At 49.9% G+C, this 25,607-nt stretch overlaps 1 protein-coding gene across 1 annotated transcript in view; it reads left to right on the forward strand.

Moving 5' to 3' along the window:
- ANKH (ANKH inorganic pyrophosphate transport regulator) overlaps window positions 1-25,607 on the forward strand; it is a 128,400-nt gene that overhangs the window by 86,506 nt on the left and 16,287 nt on the right. The window contains exons 5-8 of the mRNA XM_029941068.1: window positions 6,877-7,047; window positions 8,811-8,945; window positions 11,110-11,202; window positions 15,685-15,780. Coding sequence (XP_029796928.1) covers window positions 6,877-7,047; window positions 8,811-8,945; window positions 11,110-11,202; window positions 15,685-15,780 — 495 coding nt within the window. The remainder of the gene's footprint in view (window positions 1-6,876; window positions 7,048-8,810; window positions 8,946-11,109; window positions 11,203-15,684; window positions 15,781-25,607) is intronic.

The raw sequence follows: 25,607 nt of genomic DNA on the forward strand, positions 1-25,607 counted from the left end.
GGAAAATAAATAAATAAATAAAAAGAGCCAGGACGTTGGACCCGTCCGCGCTACACTTCCGGTTGAGTCCAGGTCCCTGGGGTCTGGTGCCAACCCTGATTTTCCATTTTCCTTCCTTTCCTGTGCCACAGGGGATACTGCCCGAAACATTTCAGCAGAAAATTAGGTGTAATTCCTATAATCTGTAAATCAGGCCTAGTCCCTCCAGTCCGGGGTTTGGGAGAACCAGGCCTTCACAGAGGAGGGGGGAGGGGCTGATTTCCTTAAGCTCTTTTCCCAATTCCCAGTGCCATTCTGGGAACGTTTCTAGACATTTCTGCCTGGTTTCTTCCCTTCGTACATGCTAGTCTTTAGCCACCTTTGTGAGATAATCTACTGTCAGACTCTTAGCACCGCCCTGAAGACCAACGATTCCATTTCCAGATTAATTGCATTTACCCCGTGGATCACTATTAAAAGTAATTTAAGTTATTCCTATTAACACTGTGTGTTTGCACGCGCATGTGCACGCCTGAACACTGGCTCACGTCGCTCCTCGATGGGTCTTTGTTCATTTTCTTTGTGAGGTATCAGACGCTTCTGTCCTGAGCTTACTTTTAATTCATCCTCTGAGACATGAACTGAACTCCCTTATTCACTCTAATCACTTAATTTGAAAGAAAGGAAACCCTTCTCACAGACAGCAGCAACTCCCTGAGTATTTAGAGATGCGTGTTTTCTTAAGGACAAACAAACAAACAGAAAAGCTGGACTCTGCCTACGATAAATATAGTAGGCTGCTAAGGGTGGAAGAGAACAGCATATCCCTGAAAAATGCTTTGCCGGTCCGCCCACGGCCGGTTTCCTTCTCCGTCTGAAACCTGGTCCAGGTCAGTGCCTGCTGGGAGGCAGATGCAGAATAAACAGATCTGGTTCCTAAGAGAGATGGGAGCTGGATTCCTGGGGAAGCAGTTATTTTATTTATTTTTTTTTTAGTATTTTTTTTTCAATATTTTATTGGGAAGCAGTTATTTTAAACCTTGTAGTTTAAAAACCTGGGGGAATAAATGCAATTTTTGTTTTCTAGTCTTTTAGGACCCCCCCCCCTGCCCTGCACTCTTGTTCCTTGAAAGCATTTGTTAATTACTGAATTTCATGATGAGTGGACAGATCTTAGACAAAGTCCTTTGAAAAACCACGTTAGCTTAGAGAGAAAGCAAGCCATCGCCAACGGTAAAATGACAACAGTTTGTAATGTCTTGAATTTCAGTGGTAACTCCTATTTTTAAAAATTTGACGAGCTAATTGGTGCCTCATTGTAGTACAAGAAAGCTCTTGGTCTGGTTCATGCAGGCAGTGATTTTCTGCACCACCATTACTGTCAGTGGTGCTATTATGTTCTAACAATCGCCAAGGGGGTTATGAAAAATATCGCCGTCTCTGTTATATTTCACAGTCACCTGGTCAATATTTGCTCAGTATCAAAATGAGAATTCTCCTGGGGTCGTTGGGCCTTCCTGGGACCTCCTGGCCTAGCCCTTGCCTTCTGAAGTTGGCTGAGGGCTGCAGGAGTGGGGGTGCCAAGATCCCAGCTCAGTAATGATCCTGCCCTACTGTAAATCCCCTGCCTCCTGCCTTTTCATGTCAGCCGTCTAGCAGGATCACACCCCTGAACCACCTGGCAATGCACCTGCCACCACCTGTGCCCAAGTAGCAGGTGCTCCTGCAGAAAGTTTCACAGCGGATGGGGCGCCTGGGTGGCTCAGTCAGTTAGCGTCCGACTTCAGCTCAGGTCATGATCTCACAGTTCGTGGGTTCAAGCCCTGCATTGAGTTCTGTGCTGACAGCTCAGAGCCTGGAGCCTGCTTCAGATTCCGTGTCTCCCTCTCTCTCTGCCCCTCCCTCACTCTCACTCTCTCTCACTCTCACTCTTGCTCTTGCTCTCAAAAATAGATAAACGTTAAAAAAATAAAAATAAGTAACAGAAGAAAGTTCCATGGTGGGACCGATTGATCAAACCAGGAACCCCTAGTTTCATCACTCACCTCAGCGACTAAGTCACGTAACTAAGTAACTAGGTAACTAGGTAACTAAGTCAGAGTCTCTTGACCCTCCTCACTCTTCCCTGTAGACGAGCTTCCTCCCCACTTGTCTGAGAACGGAAGCAACCAAATTCTTCAACTCCTGGCCACCCAACCTACAAGCCTGTGATCACACCCTGCATACTCCATTTCAGACGAGGTATCCCTTCTCCATGGTCCAGCACCACCTCTGCCACCCGGGCCTTGGGTCCTGTGCTTTCTCAAGAACTTTATTCAGTTTATCAGTGACCCATTCTCTCTCCCCTGAGTCATTTCTCCTAACATGTAACATTTTAACAGAAGAACAATAGGAAGAGTTTTCTGGTTCCGTGTACAGCTCTAGCTACAGTCCCCTCTCTCCATTACGTCAGAGCCAGACTCTCTGGAAGAGTGGTTTTTACCCGCTGTTTTCTTTTGTTTTTACTTCTCTTTTATTCTTTTACTTACTCCAGGTGAACTTCCACCCCATCAGTCCAACCCAAATAGCTCTTGCTAATAACCTTCATGTCACCTAACCCAGTGGACATTCTCAGACGTCTCTTCACTCTGTTGACTGCACCTTCCTGCACAAAACGTTCCTTCCCACGAGTACTCAGCACCGCAGTCCTGGTCTCCTCCTCCTGAAGGCCGCCTCCTCTGCTGCTGTGAATGCATGGACCTTTCTCGGGACCTTTCTCTCTCCTCACTCTGTCTTCTGTTCTGTTGGAGAAAACTCTAATTCATGTTCATTTGTTCCCAAATATCTGTAGCCAGGCCCTCTCCTCCGAGTTCCAGATGTTGTATCCAAATTTTTTCTTTTTACTGTTTTTATTTATTTTGGAGAGAGAGAGAGAGACAGCACGAGCAGGGGTGGGTCAGAGAGAGAGGGAGATACAGAATCTGAAGACAGACTCTGGGCTCTGAGCTAGTTGTCAGCACAGAGCCTGACGTGGGGCTCGAACCCACGAACCATGAGATCATGACCTGAGCTGAAGCCGGACGCTTAACCGACTGAGCCACCCAGGCACCCCTCCAGATGTTGTATCTAAACGTCCCTGTAATTGCTCCACTCAGCTCCTTCAAAGCCACCACAAGCTTGAATTCATCTCTTCTCTATCAGAGGTGCCAGTTTTATGCAAATCAGTGGCACTGTCATCCGGTCAGAAACCCTGGGAACGGTCCTACAAGCGCCCTGCTCACCATCAAGCCTTTTTTATTTTAATCCTAGATATTTCTTTAATTTAAAAAAAAAAAGTTTATTAATTTTGAGAGAGAACATGAGCAGGGGAGGGGCAGAGAGAGAATCCCAAGAGGCTCCACATGGTCAGTGAAGAGCCTGACACGGGACTTGAACCCACAAACTGTGAGACCGCGACCTGAGCTGAGATCCAGGGTCAGACACTTAACCAACTGAGCGGGCGTCCCCATCATAGATCTTTCTTTTATCCGCCCTCCTCTCCGCCCACCTCTGCCGCCCTCTCCCAGGTCCGAAGAACCTCCCCTCTCACCGGGAAGTCTCCTCTCTTGCCTTTGCCTCTGCCCTCATGCTCCTCCTTCCTTCCCCCGCAGCCCCCGTGATCTGTTCTTTTCTAAATTCTGATCACCTCATCCCCTGCTTAGAAGCCACTCCTGATGGGGTCGCCTGCGTGGATCAGACAGTTAAGCCTCCAGCTCTTGATTTTAGCTCAGGTCATGGGATTGAGCCCCGTGTCAGGCTCCATGCTGAGTAAGAAGGCTGCTTGGGATTCTCTGTCTTCTTCTCTCTCTCTCAGTCTCTCACACACACACAATAAATAAATAAACAAACATTTTTTTAAAAACTTTAAAAAAAATTGCTTCGTGGTGTTCTTGAGATAAAAAACTCAAAATCCTGGTCATGGCCGACAAGGTACTGAAGACCCTTGGCCTCACTTCCTCTCCTGCCTGGCAGTTTCCTCTTGTTCCTTGCTTTCTGCACTCCAGCCGCGGGTACTCTGCTCAGGGCCTCGGTAGGGCAGAGCCCCCTTCTCTGCCTCAGTTCTCCCCACCTGCCACAGATGCCTGCCATTCCCGGCTACCTCTTGCAGAGCCTGCCGGTCTCGGCTCAGAGAGCACCCCAGCCAGGCGCCCTCCCTCCCCGCAGCCCGGTGGTCCTGGCTAAGCCACTCCTCCCTCGCCATGTCAGGGGTGCTCCCAACACCGCCTTCCGCCCATGTTCCTGCTTCTCCAGGACAGACTGGGGACCATCTCATTGATCGCTGAATCCCGGCACCCAGTTCAGGGCTAGCCCAGAGCAGGCTCTCGCTGGGAAAATCCTCACCAGTGAGGCATTGGGTTCACCCTCAGAAAATAATCCAGTGTTTTTGATGGCCGTATCAGATTCAAAATCGTAATTCTGAACTTAAATGCAGAAGGTCCTGTGTTTATTTTATTTTATTTTATTTTATTTTATTTTATTTTATTTTATTTTGAGTGAGAGAGTGCACACAGGGGAGGGGCAGAGAGAGAGGGAGAGGGAATCCCAAGCAGGTTCTCAGTTGCCAGTGCAGAGCCCAGTGTGGGGCTTGAACTCATGAACTGTGAGATCATGACCCGAGCCTAAATCAGAAGTCAGACACTTAACTGAGTGAGCCACCTGGGCGCCCCGGCCCTGTGTTATTTTAAATCGGCAAACAGTACAGTCGGCAGTGATGGTGTCAGCTCTGTGACAGGTTCTGGGCCACACGGCTTCGCACTATCAAACGTGCAGGGAGGCTGTGAAAGCCACTGGCCCAGTGCGTCCCACCTTCCCTGGGTCCCCAGTAGCCTGCCCCGACTCGCTGGCTGTTTTCCTGTCATCACCGCACTTCCGCTTTTACCCACGTCCCTCTTTTTCCTTCACGTCCTCATCCTCCTCCACAGCTCTGCTCAGCAGGCCTCCATCTCACATGGCCATCCTGACGGCCCCGGGGGTCTTCCTGGACTTGGCAGCGGGGGATTTGGTCCTTGTGTGTTCATTGCTCAGACAACAAGTTTCCAGGCTCTACCCACGGTCATGTAGGTTTATCCACTTTACGTTTTCTGTATACCGGACGTTCAGCTTGCTGCGCACGTCCCACTGTGCTTGCGTGGTGGCCCCTCAGAGGCATCTGATGCATTAGAGACATCACGGCGCATCCCGGCCCCATCACAAGGCCCCAGTCTTCTGTTCCAGACACAGTGTGTCCTGAGCAAGGCTTCCCCAGCTGGCGTTCGCGTTTTCGGCTGACACTTGATAGTTGTTCCACTCGGAAGGAGCAGGCATGGGGCCAGCTCCGGGCATCTTGACTTCTATCACTGGGCTCTGCTGTATCCTCAGAGAGTGAGAGAGTGAGTGTGCGCCTGGTCCGACTTGTGCCCATTCACACCGTCCGTGCTGTGGGCAGCCTGGGGTGTCCACGTGGCCAGGCAGTGCCTCTGTCTTCTGCGTCCCCTGAGGCTCCCAGTCGCAGTCGGCCTCACGTACTGGGTTTGAGAATGACAGCTGGGCACAAGATTCACCGATGCTATAAACAGAGCACCTCTAGCATCTGACACTTTCACTGCATGCAGAAGTGTCTCTCTGTTACCCAGCTTTTCCGTATGTGTTCCCTACAGCACTTGAATCCACTCATCCAGTTAATCACATTCAGTCCCCAACTTCCTTTTAACTTTCTGTCATCATTGAGTTCTTGGCAGTGAAGGGATCAGGATAAGCCTCCTCTGGTCCGGATCGCTCAGCGGCGGTGTATTTTGCACGCCTATTGTTGCCCAGAGATTTGGCCATCAAAGTCGCTGTGGCTCCGGGAGGCCTGGCTGGCTCAGTCAGTAGAGCACGTATGTGACTCTTGATCTCAGGGTTGTAAGTTTGAGCCCCACATTAGGTATAGAGATTGCTTAAAAATAAAATCTTTGGAAAAAAAAAAGTCAAGGGGGCCTAGGTGGCTCAGTTGGTTAAGTGTCCCAACTTTGGTTCAGTTCATGACCTCATGGTTCATGGGTTCAAACCCCACATTGGGCACTGTGCTGACAGCTCAGAGCCTGGAGCCTATTTCAGATTCTGTGTCTCCCTCTCTCTCTGCCCCTCCTCCACTTGTGTTTTTTTTCTCTCTCTCAAAAATAAATAAATAAACATTTTTTTAAAAAGTCAATGTAGCTCAGGAATTGTTCCCCTCCCCCATTACTTTATTTTTGCACTCAGTGTGTTCCGTGCTCTTCTGAATGTGTGAATCCCCAGACGGCTCTGGACAGAGATTAGGCTGCTTGTCTGAGTTTTGCAGACAGGAAGGTTACACACATTGTTGAATTTGTTGTGGAGACAGTGCTGTCAGTAGAGATCAATACTTTATTACTTTTTCAATCCCTTGTGACTATTTTTTGACTTCTTCCACTTCTATAAGTTAGTATTTTAGATTTTAATTTCGCTTGTTTAACAATAATTAACATTGGCGCCTTTTGCAGCATTTTTAGTGAATTACGTCTTAGAAACGTTAATATGTATTTTCTGTACATATCACTGGTCACCACTACTCTTGCCTTGTGGACTTAGGGCTCCCGTACGGATTACACGTACGTGTCGGGATCCAGTCTCAAGAAAGCAAACCTCGACCACACCCTTTGGGGAACTAGGAGCCCAACGTTTCTAGATATATTTTAGCGATAACCTTAAGCAGACATTCAGTTGCCTTCAAAGAATCTTCGTGGGGAATGTAGCAAACGGCCGGCCCCTGGCCCTGAGTTCTAGGAGAGCAGCATTGAGCCCCAGCCCCAGTTTCTGTCCGCCCCTCAGGAACCTGTCTCATCGGGGTGCAGGAGGTAGGACTGTCTTCTCCCCTCTGACTTTTGTTTTCTCATCTCTCAGGTCGTTTTTGTAGCCATTTTGCTTCACAGCCATCTGGAATGCAGAGAGCCTCTGCTCATCCCCATCCTGTCCTTGTACATGGGCGCCCTCGTGCGCTGCACCACCCTGTGCCTGGGCTACTACAAGAACATCCACGACATCATCCCCGACAGGAGCGGACCTGAGCTGGGGGTACGTCCTTAGAGCTCGCCGACGGCCTGTCTGTGCCTCCGAGGGCCACCGAGGGCCGCCCCCGCCCTCTGAATCGGGGGTGTCCATACGATAAGCCCGTGCTCTAAGATGTCAAGTGCTAGGTCGTGTCCACAGGGGAGACGGTTGGAGGATGAATGGCCCCTGGAGATAGACGAGGTCTTAGAGGTCACTGTGCAGCCTCGCTATTTGCATATCAGGGAGACTGAGGCACAGTGAGTCTGGTCAGAGCTGAGTATGTATAGCAATTTTGGGTCTTCTTACCCTCTAGTGTCAAAAGCCAGTCATTCCATCTATTAATCAACAAGTATTTTAGGACCCACCGTACCTTTAAACTCATCTTTGGGTTATTTTTCATTTCACAGCAGGACCCTGGGCTTTTGTTTATACTTTCTGTACTGGCCAAACACAATCGTGCATTCTGGTACCTTCTGTGGGGTGAGCAGAGCCTGTAGGTACCGTGGGGCAGCACAGAAACACTGTAAAGAAGGTCTGTATCCTCAAGCAAGTGTGTTACACCTCACTCGGTAGAGGAGACCAACACAGAAGCAACACTTGGACAGGAACCCAGCACAGCATGTAGGCCTGCAGGCAGAACAAAGGCCCCTGAAGCTGAGAGAAAGGAGATGGTGAGAAGATCTGAGAAGCCCCGGATGGAGGCAGAGCTTGGCCTGCGTCTCTCCGTTGAGTCAGATAGAAGCAGGGTATCATCTTACGCCAGCAGCCCAAGCACTTTTTCATCACAAGTGGAAACAGTATCTGATTTCCTTATATGCTCATCTGTTCTACCTTCAGTATCAGGCATCACTGGGCTGCGTTTCCATCCAACTGTAAGCAGATATGCTTGATGCTATAGAGCCCGGAATAAGCCACTGACCCCGCCTTTGACCATAGGTTACCCTTGTCATGTCAGAACAGTCATTACATTGACCGCTTACCTCCGTCTGAGAGCAGGCCGTCAATAAAATCTGATCTAGTTGTTTCCATCACTAGGACAACCGCATCAAATTGGTCTTAATGGTAACAATCCATCTTATAACACTGAGACACCAACAAAGGGAAACCAAAGCAACTGACATGTTGCATGACATAACCCACCTCTGAAGAATCAAAACCGAGGTTAAATCATAAAAGCCCGGCTTTAAAGACTGCATACATCTTTGCTTTGTGGACTTCTTAATAAATCCCATTTTTCTGACCATGTTGTTATTTCTATGCTTTTGAGCATTTACATACTTCTGTTAGAGCTTTGAGAATAAGAATCTTTGTAGTCGATTTGTACAGCACCCAAATGACTAGGCACATTTGTGACCCGATGGGTTACAAAATAAATTACAATAATTTTTGACTTCTGAGAGTTACCTCTTACAGACATGGCTTCTAGCCAGTCCGTTTAACGACTTAAACAAAAACTAATCTCCAGCCTTGTCCTCCAAACCTGGAAGCGGGTTCTGCCTGGGTTTAGAGTTCCCTCTTTGGAAAACAGTGATTTGGATCCATTAGACTTAACTGTGTGTTTTGATTTCACAGTAGCTTGCTGGCTGTCTGAGTTAATTTCTAATAAGACTGTACATTTTGTTTTAATTCAGATCGGCTTGGCTACAAAGGCTTTTCCTTATGTCATTTTTTTAAGTACAATGAACTGACGCATTATTGGCATCAGAAGGAAAAGCTTTGGCTCTGGATTGTTTTTTCTGCTCTGCTCCTACAGCTCAGTGACCCTGTCTCTCCATTTCTCAACGCAGGGGGACGCAACAGTGAGGAAGATGCTGAGCTTCTGGTGGCCCCTGGCTCTCATCTTAGCTACACAGAGAATCAGTAGGCCGATTGTCAACCTCTTTGTTTCCCGGGACCTTGGTGGCAGTTCTGCAGCGACAGAGGTAGGGCAGTTTCTGGGGACAAGGGGAGGGATGGCCTCGTAGTCGCCTGGTGAAGAATGGGGGCCGGAAGGTGGATGCAAGCTGGTTTCTGATCCCTGTTGAGAGCTTAAGTAATCCTGTGATATTATATGATGTGACACATTCACACTCAGAAGCCTTGAGGGTCTTATAATCATATCATTGTTTCCTTTTGTGCGTATGGAAGGAGACAGCTCCTTCATTGTTCTCATTGGCCATTTGCAAAAACAGAGGCAGGGACACAAAACCAGCAAGAAGCTGGGTTGGCATTAGAATCCAGATTTTCTGACTCCTGCCCAGTGACCTTTCCATTTTTCCATGGAGTCGGCATGACGCTGCTTCACGGTGGTCGCCAGAGAGCAGAGACCATGCCAGGCCCCAACGGGAGTGAAGACGCCCACACTGAGGGCCAGAGCCTCTGTTGTGACCCGGGCCGCTCTTGCCTCTTCTTGCTCCACCTTCCTGCACACACGGCCCTCCCATCCCGGCCCTGCGTGTGCTCTGCGCTCCCCCAGATGAAGATCTCTGTTGCCTACTCACTCACAACTCAGGAAATTTATCTGGAAACTGGCAGCTGCTCCCAAAAAAATTGTTGAATCATTTTTTCCATCTTTCAAGGATGGGATGACCAAATCATTACTTCGTTTGTTACCTCCTCTGCCACCTTCTGGAGGATTGATTCCGTCTCTGAAAGTGCTGGTCCTTTGGGAAGGCTGGCGGCTGCCCCCGAGGGCCCTCTGGTTTTACACATTGCCCTTGACTGTGCCGTCGGCAGGTCTCCAGCTCAGGGTCTCGTGCCCGTTTCCATGTCCTGGGAAGCAGCTTATGTTGGCTTAGAAAGAGAGGCATGTAAATCCCAAGCAGGACACCTTCTCCTACCTCAGTTTGTTCCTGGGTTTTATGTTTTGGGTCATGAAGGTCATCATGGGTGATTCCTATCACCCAGCAGCTTTTTCAGTTAACTACTACAATGTAGGTGGCACAGAAAGAAAAAGTAGATGAGCCCTATCACCTCTGGGCCAGAACTCCATCTTCCCCTTTAAAAAAAATAAAATAAGGCAGCTGATGTATTGGAACCATTTCTAAAGTGACCTCCATGACCTGGCGGCACTGAAGGTACGTGACCTACACTGACTGACCATCTGCTATGGGTCGGCCATTTTATACACATTTCGTTGACTCCCAAGGGCCCTGTGTGATGGATACTGTGATTCTCGTGGCTCTGCTGGAGGAACAGAAAGGTGGGGGGGGGGGTCTGAGAGGGTCCATGCTTCACACAGCTGGCAGGTAACCAAGTGGAGGCTTGACTTGGGTCTACCACTCTCCCCTCACAGCGGTTTCTTCACCCAGTCGGGGACTCACTTCATGCCCCAGGCATCACGGTCATGTTCATAAAGGTAGATGAAGGCTGTACTTCTCTTTCACTAGCCAGCAGGAGCTGGACTCTGCCACATGTGGGGTTCGAGGCTTTGTTTTCATACCCCTTCCTTTTCCTTCACATAAGAAGAGAAAGTCTCATTTTCATAGAAGGACATGTTTGGTTTCCTGTAAGGAATATTTATTCAGTTTTCTTAAACCTCAAAATTGGGCTACCCTGGCTGAAAAGATTTAAAGTGAGTTGAGTTGGAAGGAGAGAGCTGTAGAGCCACCAAGCGCATTCCGCCAGCCACCCGCAAGAACAAGATGGAGGCGTAGAGGTAGATCCCGAGCAAAGACTGTCCGGAGAGCGGAGCAGGCTCTAAATCACATGTTGAGACTCCAGACTTGAGCTAGGTGGGAAGGTTCCATTAGGCTCAATGGAAAGAGCAAAGATTCTTGGTCTGGGTTCAAATTGTGGCTTCTCCAGCCAACAACCCAGAGCTGTTTGTCTTTGGGTTTGTGTCAAGAAGGTGCATCCTCCTGGTCTCCATGCACTGCCTGGGCTCATGCTTCCCACTCCCATCTATGGTCACAGTGGACCACCTACCCATTCCCCACTTCCCCCCAGAGCCATCCTGCGCCTGGCCAGTGCTTGTCACCCAGCATGGAATGATCTGTCTGTGGTGGCCACACCAGAGATGGGTCACTCTGCCCTGTGGCAAACAGCAGCTCCTGGAAATGCTCCTGGGGACACAGACACTAACCCTGCTGGCTTTTCCTTTTGTAGGCAGTGGCAATTTTGACAGCCACCTACCCTGTGGGTCACATGCCATATGGCTGGCTGACGGAAATCCGTGCTGTCTACCCTGCTTTTGACAAGGTGAGAACCTGTGCGGCGTGATGTCTGAGACACGCTCTTTAAGACTAGCTTCTGATGGACAAGCGTCTCGGATGGGGAGCACTTTGATACTTCCCCGCCTCACCTCCCTCTGTAAGGTTCAGGTGGTATCGGGGGTGTCGAATGTGACCTGTAGAATAGTTCCTTCAGAAAATAACGGAGACAATCGAGCTTATCTGGATGCTGATGCTCTAATGCCCTCCAAGCTACATTCACTTTAGGTTACTCCTATTGAGAAATCATTAATATCTTTTGCAAAGGGAAAATAGACTCTCAAAAAAATTTAATACATTGGATTTTGCTTCTGTGGTTTGTTTTTTATTTACTTTTATGTTTTTAGTGTTTTTTTACATTTATTTATTTTTGAGAGACAACCTGAAACAGAGCTCGAGTCGGGGAGGGGCAGAGAGAGAAAGAGACACAGAATCTGAAACATGCTCCAGGCTCTGAGCAAGAGCTCAACACAGAGCCCAATGCAGGACTCAAACCCACAAACTGTGAGATCATGACCTGAGCTGAAGTCAGACCCTTAACGGACTGAGCCATCCAGGTGCCCTGACTGTGGTTTGTTTGGTAAATAAACCTGATTCTTCACGGACCTCAGAGCAGACGTGAAGGCACAACAGGATGGCGAGCTTGGGCTCCTAGGCTTACGGCCCTCTCTCGGTGTGTTGGGAAGAGGCACGCCGAAACCGTCCACACGGCCATCCGGGTCCAGGTTGGTTTGGACACAGCTCTGTTCTTCCTGCTGAAAGCCTCTGTTAACAGCAGCTCTGCCCTCTAGCAGCTGCAGCCACGCCCTCGGAAGCCACATAGCCCTTCAGACTTGTAGCCCGTGGCTGGGTGGGGACTGTCCTACCCATCATTAGATTCAAGCCTATTTCCTTAAAGCTTAACTATTTGAACCTGTAGACTTTTATAGCAAAGCATAACCCCCCAAAGAGAGTATATAATGTGTTAAAATGAAAAATGGGAACAGACGCGCACAGCCTGCCACCAGTACTTTTAATAGCAGCTGTTTTGACTCAAGTTTTCTCTAGGACGAGCCCAGAGCCATTATCTGACCCCAGCAAGAGTCCTGGGATGTGAGGAGAGGGGGCCTCTTTGCGAGGGGCCCCACGAGGCAGTTTGGGCTCTGACTGGCTAAGCTGGCCCCCCTCCTCCCCTCACCCCACCCCCACTCCCAGACTCACATGGGCATCGGAAATCCTGGGAGGCCACACAAGCAAGGCCCGGCCATAGGCTGTGAGCTTAGCTCTTTCTTTCACATAGCTTCCAGCTTCTCAAATGTTGAGCTGTCTGTGGGCTTCTGGAAGAGCAAGCCTTGTGGAGTGGAGCCCCAGAGAGGTTTCCTGTCCAGCTTGCACGCCTGCCCCAGGGCACTCTCCCCGACCCCCCCCCCCCCCCCCCCCCCCCCCCCCCCCCCCCCCCCGGCATCTCTGGGTAGGCACGAGGCAGGCGTGGAGGCTCAAGTCTAGAAAGATGGCGTCCATATGGATCCACCTCCTTTTCGTGGTCTATCAGCCAACTTGTGCAAACACACACACACACACACGCACGCACGCACGCACGCACCTCTGTCACACATCCCCCCATCCCTGGTATCCTCCCGCACTGCACAGCCCCCACGCTGTCACCGGCCTCTGTTCCCAGCCCACACTTACCTGTGAGCGGCGGCTCACCTCAGGGGTCCCCACCACACAGCGGAACGTGGGACAGGGCAGAGGTGCTGCCCAGAGCTCCTCACTGGGTGCAGAGCCTCCCCAGTAGACTATTATCTGACCCACTCCCTGTCTCACACATCAACATCTTGCAACATCAGGAAGCAGAGTTTCCCCTAAAAAATGCTCCGAGCGCAAACTTGAGGAGCACGAGTGGCTCACGGGAGATGTTTCTCCTTGTAATCCGGTTTAATCCAATCTATTGATAGAAATCATCATTTTCATGTAAGGATGTGCATACAGAAGACCCTGGGTGGCTCAGTCAATTAAGCATCCGACTCTTCGTTTTGGCTCAGGTCATGATCTCACAGTTTCATGAGTTCAAGCCCCTGTGTCAGGCTCTGTGCTGACAATAAGGAGCCTGCTTGGGATACTCTCTCTCTGTCTTTCTCTCTCTCTTCCTCTCGCGCTCCCTCTCTCTGCTTCTTCCCCAGTTGTACCATCTCTGTCCCTCTCAAAATAAATAAATAAACTTAAAAAACAAAAACTTAAAAAAAAATAAGTAAATCCTAAAAAACCAAAATGGATAGGAGTCTTCTTGCTAAATTTCTAGCTCTTGGAGAATAAGATTATACAAGAACACGTGATGGAACAGGAAACGATGAAGAGGTAGAACCTCTGGGCTGGGGAAAGGTCCATCTGGAATGTTTTTGGCTCCCTTGAAATAATAAAGCTTAACAGTATAACGTGATACAGTTTCACTAGGAGCCTCCAAGAAAAACTTGGTTTCACTTGTGATCAAAGAGGCTAGGTGCTATGAAAAAACTCCCTTTAGCGCGCGTGCACCTCCGGCCAGCACCTGGAGCTACGCAGAAGCCTGGTGGAACATCGCTCATTGCTTGCAGGCATTCCAGGGAGCTCCTCCACGCCCCTCGTGGGAATGCCGTCTATTCACCCAAATCTGAGACACCTCTGTGTGGACTCACAGAATTTGCTGCATTGACACTTGAGATCCTTAGCCTCTTTGTGGGCTCCAGCCTAAGCGATTTAACATTTCTTGCATAACTTCTGATGGCTCTCACCAAATAGTGACAGGGAGCATTTTCCACTCATGCAGAACCTCTCCGATGATCGGTTCTCGTCCGGGAAAGACTAGGTTTCTAAACAGATCAGGCAAACAAGATGAAACACAGACGCCAATCTGTTGACATGTGCTAGCGTATCCCAGTGATGCCGGAAGAAAGAAATGCGAGTGTGGAAAAGAAGGCGCACCCCAAGGCACGGTGGCACACTGCTGTCCCACCATGGGTGACACAGTGCTTCCAGGCTCCCCAACTCTCTATGGGGCACCCACCCAGGACCCTCTCTCTCGCAAAGCCCCAGGATGGGAGAGGTGGAGAGACCGACCCACTGAGACTTGCACTTGGCTGTGGCAGCAAGATCTCTTGTTCAGAAAAGCAGATACACTTTCGAGGCTGGAATGAAGAACACAGGGGCTCAAGCAGAGGTCCATGGGGGCAGCGTGTGCAGCGGGAGGCACTGGAGGGATGGCCTGAGCTTCCAAAGTCAAGGAACCTTCAGAAGCTCTTTTTCGAGCAGAACCTGTAGTCGCTCTGCTTCCGTGTCTTCCTTCCGGCTGGACGCAAGCCGGGTGCTCCCGTTTGCTTCTGTCGGTCGCCCCAGGACTAAGGATCCATACGGAGGCAGGGGCACATTTCTCTCCGCTGGTTTTCATGATGAGGAGCCAGGCGCCGGTTTGATCAGGTGTTAGGCCTGCTTCGCAGAAGCACCGGGATGGTTTGAGCAGGCCTCGGGGTGTGCAAGAGGACATTTGAGCTGTGCACACTCTGCTTAAAATTCAGTTTAACGACAGTGAGCACCTTCTCTCCTCAAGAGAGACTGTGCTGGGGCACCTGGGTGGCTCAGCCGGTTGAGCGTCTGACTTCGGCTCTGGTCATGATCTCATGGTTCTGGGTTCAACCCCCGCGTTGGGCTCTGTGCTGACGGCTCGGAGCCTGGAGCTTGCTTCAGATTCTGTGTCTCCCTCTCTCTGCCCCTCCCCTGCTCACACTCTGTCTCTTTCTGTCTCTCAAAGAAATAAAAATGTAAAAAAAAAGAAAAAGAAAGACTGTGCTGAGCGTCAGGAGTTAAGGAGACGGGCAAGGGGCACAGTTCTTCATCTCAGCCAGTGCATACCTCACACGCGCCCCCTGCACAAGTACCGACCTCCGGAGAGCTCTCGGGTCTCCCAGCATTCCAGGAAGTGGGGTCCCAGGGCAGTTTGGAGTAACAGATCAGAGAGGCTTCAAGAAACAGATGGGCTGTGCCAGGGACGTGCCCTGAGGAGGGTGTTTCTGAACATCACAAGATCCAAAGAGACAAGGAGGAACGGAAGCAGAGAAACGTGCAAACCCTAAGTGTGTTAGGGGAGAGGAAGAGGCTGTGTCTGGGGTACAGGTAGAGGAGTCGGGGTCCGGGCAGGCAGGGCCGACAGCCTCCACGGGAGCTTCTAGTCCTCTGGTGGGGAGCACGGGGCCCTGTGGCTCGCGGAGGGGCCACCCGGACTAGGCTGGGTGGTGCCCAGATTCGGGAGACACTGCCCAGAGTTCCGTCCGGAAACCCCTCTGGTTCGTGTTCACGTCTAGAAACCTGACAGCTGTTGAAAAGAGAAAGTGACAGCTGTCTTCCCAGCTGTCAAGTGACATCTGCACTTGAGATGCAGCCAACAAAGCCAAAACACGATGCTCCTCAAGATGCGCATGTGGTCACCAAGGTTAACCACTGTCCCTCCCTTCCGCCCTAGAACAATCCCAGCAACAAACTGGTAAGCACCAGCAACACGGTGACAGCCGCGCACATCAAGAAGTTCACGTTCGTCTGCATGGCCTTATCGCTCACGGTAAGGAGACTGACGCCACCCCTCCGGTGCTGTTTGTGGAAAGGGGAAATGGCCGTTTTAAAGGGAGATGTCTTGGATTCCATAATGTGCTGTCATACGGAACTAATGAACAACCTCTTTAAAATATTTTTGTTCCAAAACATGAGCAGCAGTTATTTAGGAAGGTTATTGAATATAGGAGGGAAGGGTAGACTTCTGGCATTTCCAGACACTTCTAAACATGCTGAAGAAGGGCAAACTTTGCCTTGCGTTTGAATCATACTCTTGTCTTACTGAATAACTTCAGGCCCATTTTTAAACATCCAGAGCTGACTGTATAAATATCCCTGTCCCCCTTTCAAATCTAATTGGTGTAATTTCAGTCACCGCAGTAAAAGTTCCTTTCCTAATTACACTTGCACTGCTGCTGGGTCCTACCTATTTATTCATCATTAGACACGTATGTACCAAGCACCTATGGAGTCCCAAGCCCAGTGCCATTTTCGAGGATCCAGCTGTGGACAAGCGTGAATACCACTGCGCACCATGCACAGCCTAAATTAGCAACACACATCCTTCCTTTATCCATCGCCATGCATAATTTAAGTGTAGATGATACTGTCCAAAAAACATGGACATACGTGCTCTCTCACCCAAAGCACAGGGCATATAATTTAAGATTGTTTGTAGTAGCAAAAACAAATAACATTTATAGCCAAACATCCATTGTAGACTATGCTCTTTGAGTTCCAAAGAGGGTGATGAGAAGGAGGTGAAAAGAAGTGCGGAGCTTTTGAACTCAGTTCAGTTTTCCTTATTTGTTGTTGTGACAACACATTTCCTATTAAGTCCTGTAGGAATTCTCCATTTATAAAGTACAATGTAAGTATGTTCCAGAAACGCCAGGGGTGTGCAGCTCTCAGCGTCAATGACTGGTGATGAGGACCTAAGGCAGAAACGTTGGTTACCCTGATGGGAGGTACACGGTAACTTTAGCACTTCTGTTATCGGAGGGATTATTTGGCTTGATGAACACTTAAAATCAAGCCCTATACGTGTTTTAAACCTTCAGTGGAGGGGCCCCTGGGGGGCTCAGTCAGTTAAGCATCCGACTTCAGCTCAGGTCATGATCTCACAGCTCGTTAGGTTGAGCCCTGCATTAGGCTCTGTGCTGACATCTCAGAGCGTGGAACCAGCTTTGGATTCTATCTCCCCCTCTGTGCCCCTCCCCTGCTCATGCTCTGTCTCTCTCTCTCTTTCTCCTTCTCTCTCTCAAAAATTAATAAACATTAAAAAAAATTTTAACCTTCACTGGAGGGGCACCTGGGTGGCTCAGTCAGCTAAGTGTCCCCACCTTGATTTCAGCTCACATCATGATCTCAAGGTTCTCGAGTTCAAGTTCTGCACTGGGCTCTGAGCTGAAGTGCAGAGCCTGCTTGGAATTCTCCTCTCCCTCTCTCTGTCTCTCTTTCTCTCAAAATAAGTAAACTTCAAAAAAAGATTCTTTAAGAAAAACCTTTATGGATATTTTTCCAAAGCCCACAGCTTAATATTTGATCCATCGATCCAACACTTGAATAAATCGTAACAAGGACAACATGAGACAAATAGCCTGTCCCATCGTGCATCATGACCTTGTGTCCTCGGCCGCCCCTTCACCCCAGTCGGCCCCTCCTGCCAGTCCATCCTGCATGAAAGTGGGGGGAGCGGGGAGCCAGGGCGTTGGAAACACTTTCCAGGGCCACCTCACCAAGGAGGAATTTCTGATAGCACGCCTGTCTCGTCAGGACAGGTTACCCCAGGCAACCCTGCTCCCTATGTGCGTGACTTCTCTGTGGTGTGCAGGTTTTTCCATAGTTCCCTAAAATGTTAGGAAAACAGTGAGCAACCTTGAAACTGTTTAAAAGAGTATTTAGAAAAAGCAGAGGGAAGGTTTCTATTCCAGGAACAGACCTCAGCTCTTGGAGACTATGTGAAATGATTGGAAGTCAAAAGTTGAGTCGAATCAGATGCCAGGTTCTGTGACTTGGACCTCATCCCTCCCTGAAAGCTTAGAAGCGTTGGGTTGTCACCGGCTCTGCAGTCCAGAGTCCGCTCTCCTCTCTCTCCTGTCACTCCATTTAAACCTCTTCCCCCAGCTACAACGGAGTCTGACAGAGAACTTTGCCAAACTAGACGTTAGGCTGGTCCTTCTCTCCTTCAGTGCATGAGCGTTAATATGTACCGCTAAGTCAAGTGCAACTTGTTTATTTTGACATGGTAATGATCTAGAAAAATGCTTTGATTTCCCATGTAAAGGGTTTTTTTTTTTTTCAATTTAATTACTCCAACCCTATCCTCTGTAACTGGAAGTATCTCAGGATAGATTTTCACGGAAATTCAGAGCCCTTCTTTGGGAAGAAACTTGGGAGATAAGCTAGTCAAAACCCTTAACTTCTTAGAAAAGGGAATGACTCCATGAGGATAAGTGACTCACCCAAGCACGTGTAATAGAACCAGCTAGAAGCCAGCCTTCCAGGCCCACTCTCCAAATCCTGCCACATCCAGGGATTCAAAACAGCTGTCTGGCCCAGAGGCTCCAACGTGGGTGCCATGCTTAAAACAGTGGTGTCTTCAACACTAAAAACAGTAGTATCTGAGTCTGCAGCTAATGAAGCGTCTCATTCATTATCATTACAACGATTCCGTCGGTCCAGCATCTCGGCCACAGGAATTGTCTTTAAAAGACATGGCAAACAAGTAAGCAATTTTTTTAAATCAAAGTGTAATTGACACACCATGTTGTGTTAGTTTCAGTTGTAGGGTTTTGTTTCTGGTTTTCCTTTCTCAGATGTTAAACTGTCACTTTAACATATACATTCCTTTCTGTAGCACATTCCATATTCAGTCTTTATATCAGTTGCTCCTTGTTGGCTGTGCAGTGCCCCAGTCAGGGTCTGTGACATGGCCACCTTCTATCCTCGGGACCAAGTTTCGTGTCTGACACAGAAGGTGCACCATGAACGCTTCATAAATACATCTATTGGTTAAGACTTAACCGTGAGTCAGAAAGGTACCGATGGCACTCATCTGTGGTGAGCGACAGTCTCCTTGTTTATACACATTCATCCAACTTTTTTTTAATATTTATTTTGAGAGAGAAAGAGAGCACAATTGGGGGAGGGGCGGAGAGAGGGAGAGAGTCCCCATGAAGATGGACTGGGGAGGTGAGTCGAGTCGAAAAGTGGAAATATTCTTCCGTTAGCATCTTCCTTTTCCTCCTTCAGAGTTGCCTTGGGGAAGTGGTACTGAGCAGTGTCATTTGCGGGGAGTCAGGGTGAGGGAACGGGGAGCTTGAGTCCATCCAAAAGCTTAGCTTCAAAATGGTAGAACTGTCAGATGAAGAGCGACCCCCGTAATAGCAGCAAAGGGGACAGACATAATGCCGATCAGCGTTGGTGGTTGGTCCACAAGGTGGTGTTTGGACTAACAAGCTGGTGTTTGGGATAAAGGATCACACGGCTCGAAAACATACATTGTGTAAATCGATTTGGAAGCCCAGCTTCGAATGGCGTGCAGTGTGCATTGTGGGGGTCCCGCAGGAGAGGGGACCCGACACACCAGTGATTGGAGCGATGCAGGAGGCAGGACCATGAACAGTGAGCCCACTGCTAGTGCCGGGGTCAGAAGCACACGGGCCGGTGTGACCTGAACCTTGTGGTGGAGCCATGAGCCCCGAGTGAGTGTGGCGCACGGTGGGAGTTACTGCGTCCCGACAGGTTGTGTTTGTCTAGCAGACAACCATGGGGGACACGGGCCGAGGGTGGTGGCGAGGAGCTCACAGTCAGGGAGCGGCAACAGCACCCCTTCCTCCTGGGGAAAGGCACTGGTGATGTTAAACGTGCAGACACTCGGCCTTCTGGGTTTATCATGATTCCTTCCTGGATTCTAGATTTGGGGGTAAAATAGAAACCACTAGCCAGGGGACGATGTGTCTTCCCATCAGTCCTTGTGAGAAGGAAGAGGTGTCCCGAAGACCGGTTTCTATGTTGACTTTACAGTAGCATTTTAAGAACACTCGGTACTTTCTTGAGCTCCTTTCTGCTCTGGTTCTGGGAGGCTGGTGCCAAGAGGGCGGCCGCTCTGCTGCAAGGGAACTGGAGAGGAATCCATGCGGAGCACGGGCTTGGCCACTGCCAAGGCCTCCCATCCCCCCTTGTACAAAATGGAAATGGGCGTCCATCCAGATGGATCTTGGCAGGCAGAACTAGCCGGGCACTTTTGTGCAGTGAACAACCTTCGCAGTCATACCCAGCATCCCCTGGTTGCTGAACCCAGAGACAGGAGGGGAAGATGGGGGAGTGCAGCTCAGAAGAAGGGGGAGAGATGATGGGTCAGGAAAAGAATGGAGAGGTTGACAGTCCAGGAAAATGGAGCAGAGGCAGAGGTGGGGACGCAGGTAGAGAGACCCCGGAGCCCTCACAACCCTCCAGGGCCCTGCCAGTTCTTCCAGTGAAAATTGCTATAAATTTTAGGGGAGTTAAAAAGAGACAAGTTTTTAAGAAATCAGTGAATTTGACAAATTGTCCATTGGCCAAATGGGCTATTCCACTGGGTGGTCTTTGGTGAACTAGCCTATTTCAGGAAGGCAAGTATGGAGTGAGATTCTCACCAGGCTTCTCCAGACTTGGCTTTGTGGCCCCAGATTCAGATTGCCAAACTCATGGGACTGTGACAGGGTCTCCTGAGTGTATCCCACTGACCTCCCTCACTTTGAGTAGATGGAGGCTGGAGGAGGTGGCGATGGTGGAGATGGTGATTGTGGTGATGATGGTGGCAGTGGAGGAGGTGGCGATGGTGGTGGTGGTGATGGTGATGGTGGTGATGGTGGTGGAGGAGGTGGCAATGGTGATGGTGGTGATGGTGGTGGAGGAGGTGGCAATGGTGATGGTGGTGATGGTGATGGTGGTAGTGGAGGTGGTGGAGATGGTGGTGGTGGTGGTAGAGGTGGTGGTGGTGATGGTGGAGATGGTGGTGTGCGTGTGCGTGTGTGTGCGTGTGTTGCTGTCATCTAAGGCAGAGAGATGAGAGAGCCACCAGTGTGCCAGCTGACCACCCCACCGCTCACCATAGTGTACCAAGTGTGTCTGAGGCCTGTAGCCATTACTACTAAAGCATCTGGTTCTTTTTCAAAAAGTTGAAAGAAGTTTTTACTCTGAATCCTCCCAGCTTTACTTTCTGATGCCAGTGGGTGGTAAAAGGAGGGTGTGAATCTGTACTCAACCCCGAATTTTCCTTTCTGAGTGCTGTGGCTTCAACTGTGTCCACCAGAAATTCCTGTATTGAAGCCCTAACCTCCAGGATCCCCGAATCTGGTCTTGTTGGGAAACAGGGTGACCATGAGGCCCTGCTGGGCGAGTGAGGTGCACCCCTAATCCCATATGATCGCTGCTCTGACAAGGACGAATCTGGACACAGACAAACCCAGGAGCCTGCCAGAAGCCAGGCAGGGCCTGGAGGGGACCTTCCCCAGAGCTTGCAAGGGGGCGCTGCCCTGTCCACACCCTGATGCTGGACTCCAGGACCATGGGGTGGGAATCTTGGGTTGTGCTAAGCAACCCAGTTGGGGTACTTTGTCATGGCCATGGCAGCCCTAGAACTTCTACACTGATGTGGTCATTGAGGGCCATGTGGAATGATTAGCCAAACATAACGATTCAACAACCTGTTTTCAAAGTCTCCATTTCCTGTTTGTGTAAGCATCTCTATTATGTCCAGATTCTCCATGTATGAATCAGAGTAGAGGATTTGCTTAGAAATACTTTTCATGGGGGCAGCACTCTCCCCAGGTTTCTGTGATTAATTATATCTTTGCGGACGTGGTTTTGGGGGCTTTTTTAGGGACTGGTGTTGACATCATGGCGTCAGCAGTGTTAGACTTTGGTTACTTTGCATTTTGGCTTTGCACTGCTGTCCACTAATCGAGTAATCTAGTGCATCTGCCAGGCCCTTGAACAAGCCACTGTCACCAACACTGAAAAGCCTAAACACATTCCCAATGTTCAGAGAAGGAATCAAGTTGCTAGTGTTTTATCCAGTTGTATTTACTCCTCCAAATTGTCTCGGAACCTCGATACTTCTGCCTCTTCTCACTTGAACCTCATAAATGGTATCTGATTTGGCACAAAGTTGTAAAGATAACTAGTTTCAGTTGAACGTGTCTGTACACACCCTGTTCTACAAAGGGAAGAGCAGGAGGGGACACCGGATTCTCCCTGGGGCCGCCGGAGAGTCCCGATTGGCCCGAGGATCCCGCAGTGCGCAGTTCTGCCGGCCGACCTCCACGTCTCAGGCGCGGCTCCCAGGCTCCCCAAGGCTTTTCTGCAAGAGCATATTTATCAGAGTGAGGGGACAGTGTTGTTCCAGCAATGGCAAAGGAAGCCGGCAGGGATGGACTCACAGACTTCCAGGAATTCGATTTGATGCCTGAGCCTCTTTTCTTAGCTGTTTTTATTAGTCTCTCTGCTTAAAGACAGGACCAGTGTGGGGGCACTTTTCTCCTTATGTGGCAGGCACATTATATTATGTAGGACCGAGACATTGCTTGATCACATGCATAGGCAGGAACCTCCTGACAGCAGTTCATGGTAAGGTGTGTGGACAGAACAAGGCTGATATCCATGGCTTGTTGGTTTTCTGATTTCAGCCCGTGCTCACCCACTCCCGGGGTGGCCTGAGACTCTTGGTGTCCTGTAGGATTTACACAGATACGAGAGGTAGGGGTCAGGAAAGCCCACGTAAAATACCTCTGTGAGCTCAAAGAGCACCACCATCAGGCAGTGTGTGAAATGAGGGCAGCAAGGACAGTAAACACCAGTTGCCACGTTCAGTGGTCATTTTGTGTGTTTAATGAAGCCAGGACCATTGGACGCAGGAACAAAAGAGAACAGTCAAAACCCACTCAGGTCACAGACATATTGACCTCTCCCAACTCTTAGGTGGCTCCTGCACCTATAGGTGGGCTTTTCTAGAAAGTGACCTGGAATGCAAAGTCACTTTTAGCTAATGATATATGACCTTGGCTCAAAACGTTATTTTCTCTTAAAGGGGTTGTTACTGTGTTTCCCACTTTGGGTCCAACATGGTGAGGTAATCATGACTGAATTGCGCCACGAGATTATTCTTGGGATCTTTTCATACTTACCTTCCGCGCCCAGGGCACCACTCAAGAGAACCGCAGTGGGATGCGGAGAAAAGACACGTTCAGCAGGCGGTCGTGTTTTAAAGCTGCTCACCGTGAATCAGGTACCCGACGGTTTTCAAGGGCATGTCTTTGATCCTTCCTGAGAGACGGCTCTTAACTGATGTGGCTTGAAGAACGGATTGGGCCAAAACAAAACAAAAACAAGACAGCCAGCACCTCTGAACTGGAAAGGGGCTAAGAGGCAGGGCCACACATCCTCGTCCTCACACTGAATGACCCTGGGGCCAAAAGAGAGGGATTTACCCTCAAGCGTGAAGTCAGTGTCCCAGAGCACCATGTTCACGGATGTGACCCTGAGGTCCTGGGGCCTGGAGTCCAGTCCCGGCTCCTCCGTGTACCAGCTTTGGAAAGGTCATCTCAAACCAAGCCTCCTTCCCAGCTGCCAGACGGGCATGCTAAGAATACCCTCCTTCTAAGACTTGTAAGCGTAGCGCCAGGCACGCTGTAGGCGAAGAACACCAGTTCTCATGATCAGGAGTCCCCCAACCACACGGATTCCAAGCGAAGATAACACGGCTGTGTATGTAAACAAATGGCTATCAGTACTTTGGATGCCAGTGAATTTTTCTACTTGTATATATACCTCCTTCCAAAGTTCTGTGGGGTGTTGTTGGGGTGGGTTTTTTTTTTTTTTTTTTTTGGTGTTTTGAAAAAATCGGCGTCATGATAGATGTATACATCTCTTCTCCGGGAGGACCTGACGCATACACGAGCCGTATGACACGTGCACCATTTTTCTCCCCGAGCCTCGGGCAAGCCTTTCGGATGTCCTGTCACACCTTTCTGTCTGTAGCCTCCATGCCAGACGCAGACTGTGCCCGCTCCAACCGGTCTTGCTAACTCAGAAACGTCAGTTACCCACACTCCGCCCTGAGCGCAGGAAGAGAAATCCGTGCTTTTCGTCTCCTGGCCCAGAAAGTCCTGTGTATTTGTAGATGCCGACCAAATGTTAGAAGCGCCAGTAGGGAAAGATTTTTAAGCCACATGTGTGTGTGTGCCACAAAAACTCTCTAAAGCCTGAGCTTCAGGATGAGGCTTAGCTGGTGGGCACAGCTCTGCAGATGGTGAGCACACGCGTGTTTGCTCAGGCAGCCCTTCAACAGATGCTGCATAGCGGGCTCGAAGGCCACCACAGGGAGACGAACACACACAGTCTCTTTTTTCTGCGGATTTATCGTCCCCTAGAGAAGACAGGCAATAAACTTGCGCTGTGGTGTTGGGCAGCGTGTTCGTTTCCTGGGGTGGCTGTAAGAAATTGCCACGGAGCTGATGGCCTGAGAACAACAGAAATGTGTTCTTTCCGAGTTCCGGAGGCCAGAGGTCACAGTTCAGGGACTGGGCTGCAGCTGCTGTGTTTGCAGGCCTCGCCCCCTCGCATGGCTTAGAGAACCCGGCCCTTGCCTCTTACAGCTGCTGGTGGCCGCCACAGCCCTGGCCACCGCACCCCCGTCTCTGTCTCTCTTCATAGCACCACGTCCTCTCTGTGCCCTGTGGGATCCCCCTTTGCGTGGCTCTCGCATCACGAGAACACTTCGATGGCATTCGGGGCCCACCAGGCCATCCCCAGATAATCGTGTCTCACCACCCTTAATTTAATCCTACTGGTTACTATATAAAGTGATGGTACTTCCGTGTCTTAGGGATTTGGGAGGGACTAGATCTTTGGGTGGCCATTCTGCAGCCCGCTGCAGCTGCTCACAGGTGCTTGGGGGGAAATAAAAGGAAAGAGGGCGAAGGAGACGCCACATTGGACCAGTCATCAGGGAGCCCCCCCTCCAAGGGAGCGCATTTACACGTAGGCAAGTGCTTTCTGTTTCCCTCCCCTTTTCGGATTTTTGGGGACAAATTTCTAGTACTATTCGATCTGACTGCCACTCTTCCACAAATTTTGAAATCTGCTTTCTTTAATGCGTTGACTTTTTTGTTTTAATCTCCCTGGTGACTCCAAGAGGACACGGTCACTCTGCTCCGTGCTGGCAGCCTCCTTCTCCTCACCGGCCAGAGCCCCATCGAGGAGGCTGCTCTTCGTCCTGGCCCCCAGCTTCCCGAGATAAGGCTTGTCTGGGAGGGATTAGGTTGGAGGCTGAGGAGACGTTGACTAAGGGAGCAGTCTAGAAATCAGGCCTGGGATTGCAACACCACCAGAGGCCTCCAGAGCCGGAGTCCGGAGTCCAGTAGGAAACTATGTGCCGTCGACGGGCGGAGGCCGCTGCAGAATGTAAGGTGAAGATATTTGGTATTTAAAGCATTTTAACTCTAGAGCTTAAGGGCTTCGGGCCTCGAGGGACCCTCCCAGGAAGGAAGGAAAGCCAGAAGCAGCAGCATCAGAGAAGGACACAGCCAGAAACTGCACGAATCGGGTTATTTTCTCTGGGACGAACCGAGGTAATCCCTTTCGGTGAGGTTCAGATAACCCTGAGAAAATTTTGTATGCTGTTCTCACTGCATAAATCCTCAGGAAGCCCAAATCCCAAAGATAGCAACAGTAACTGCACTCTGCCCCACCCGTCCTCTGCCCTGCAGCCGCAGCCCCCCTGCAAGACCGGCGGCTGACCCCGTTAGTACTTAGAGCGCCCCAAATCCCAGCCAGCACTCTGGCCCCGGC

The sequence above is a fragment of the Suricata suricatta genome, chromosome 6 (genome assembly GCF_006229205.1).
Source record: "Suricata suricatta isolate VVHF042 chromosome 6, meerkat_22Aug2017_6uvM2_HiC, whole genome shotgun sequence".
Lineage (NCBI taxonomy): Eukaryota > Metazoa > Chordata > Mammalia > Carnivora > Herpestidae > Suricata > Suricata suricatta.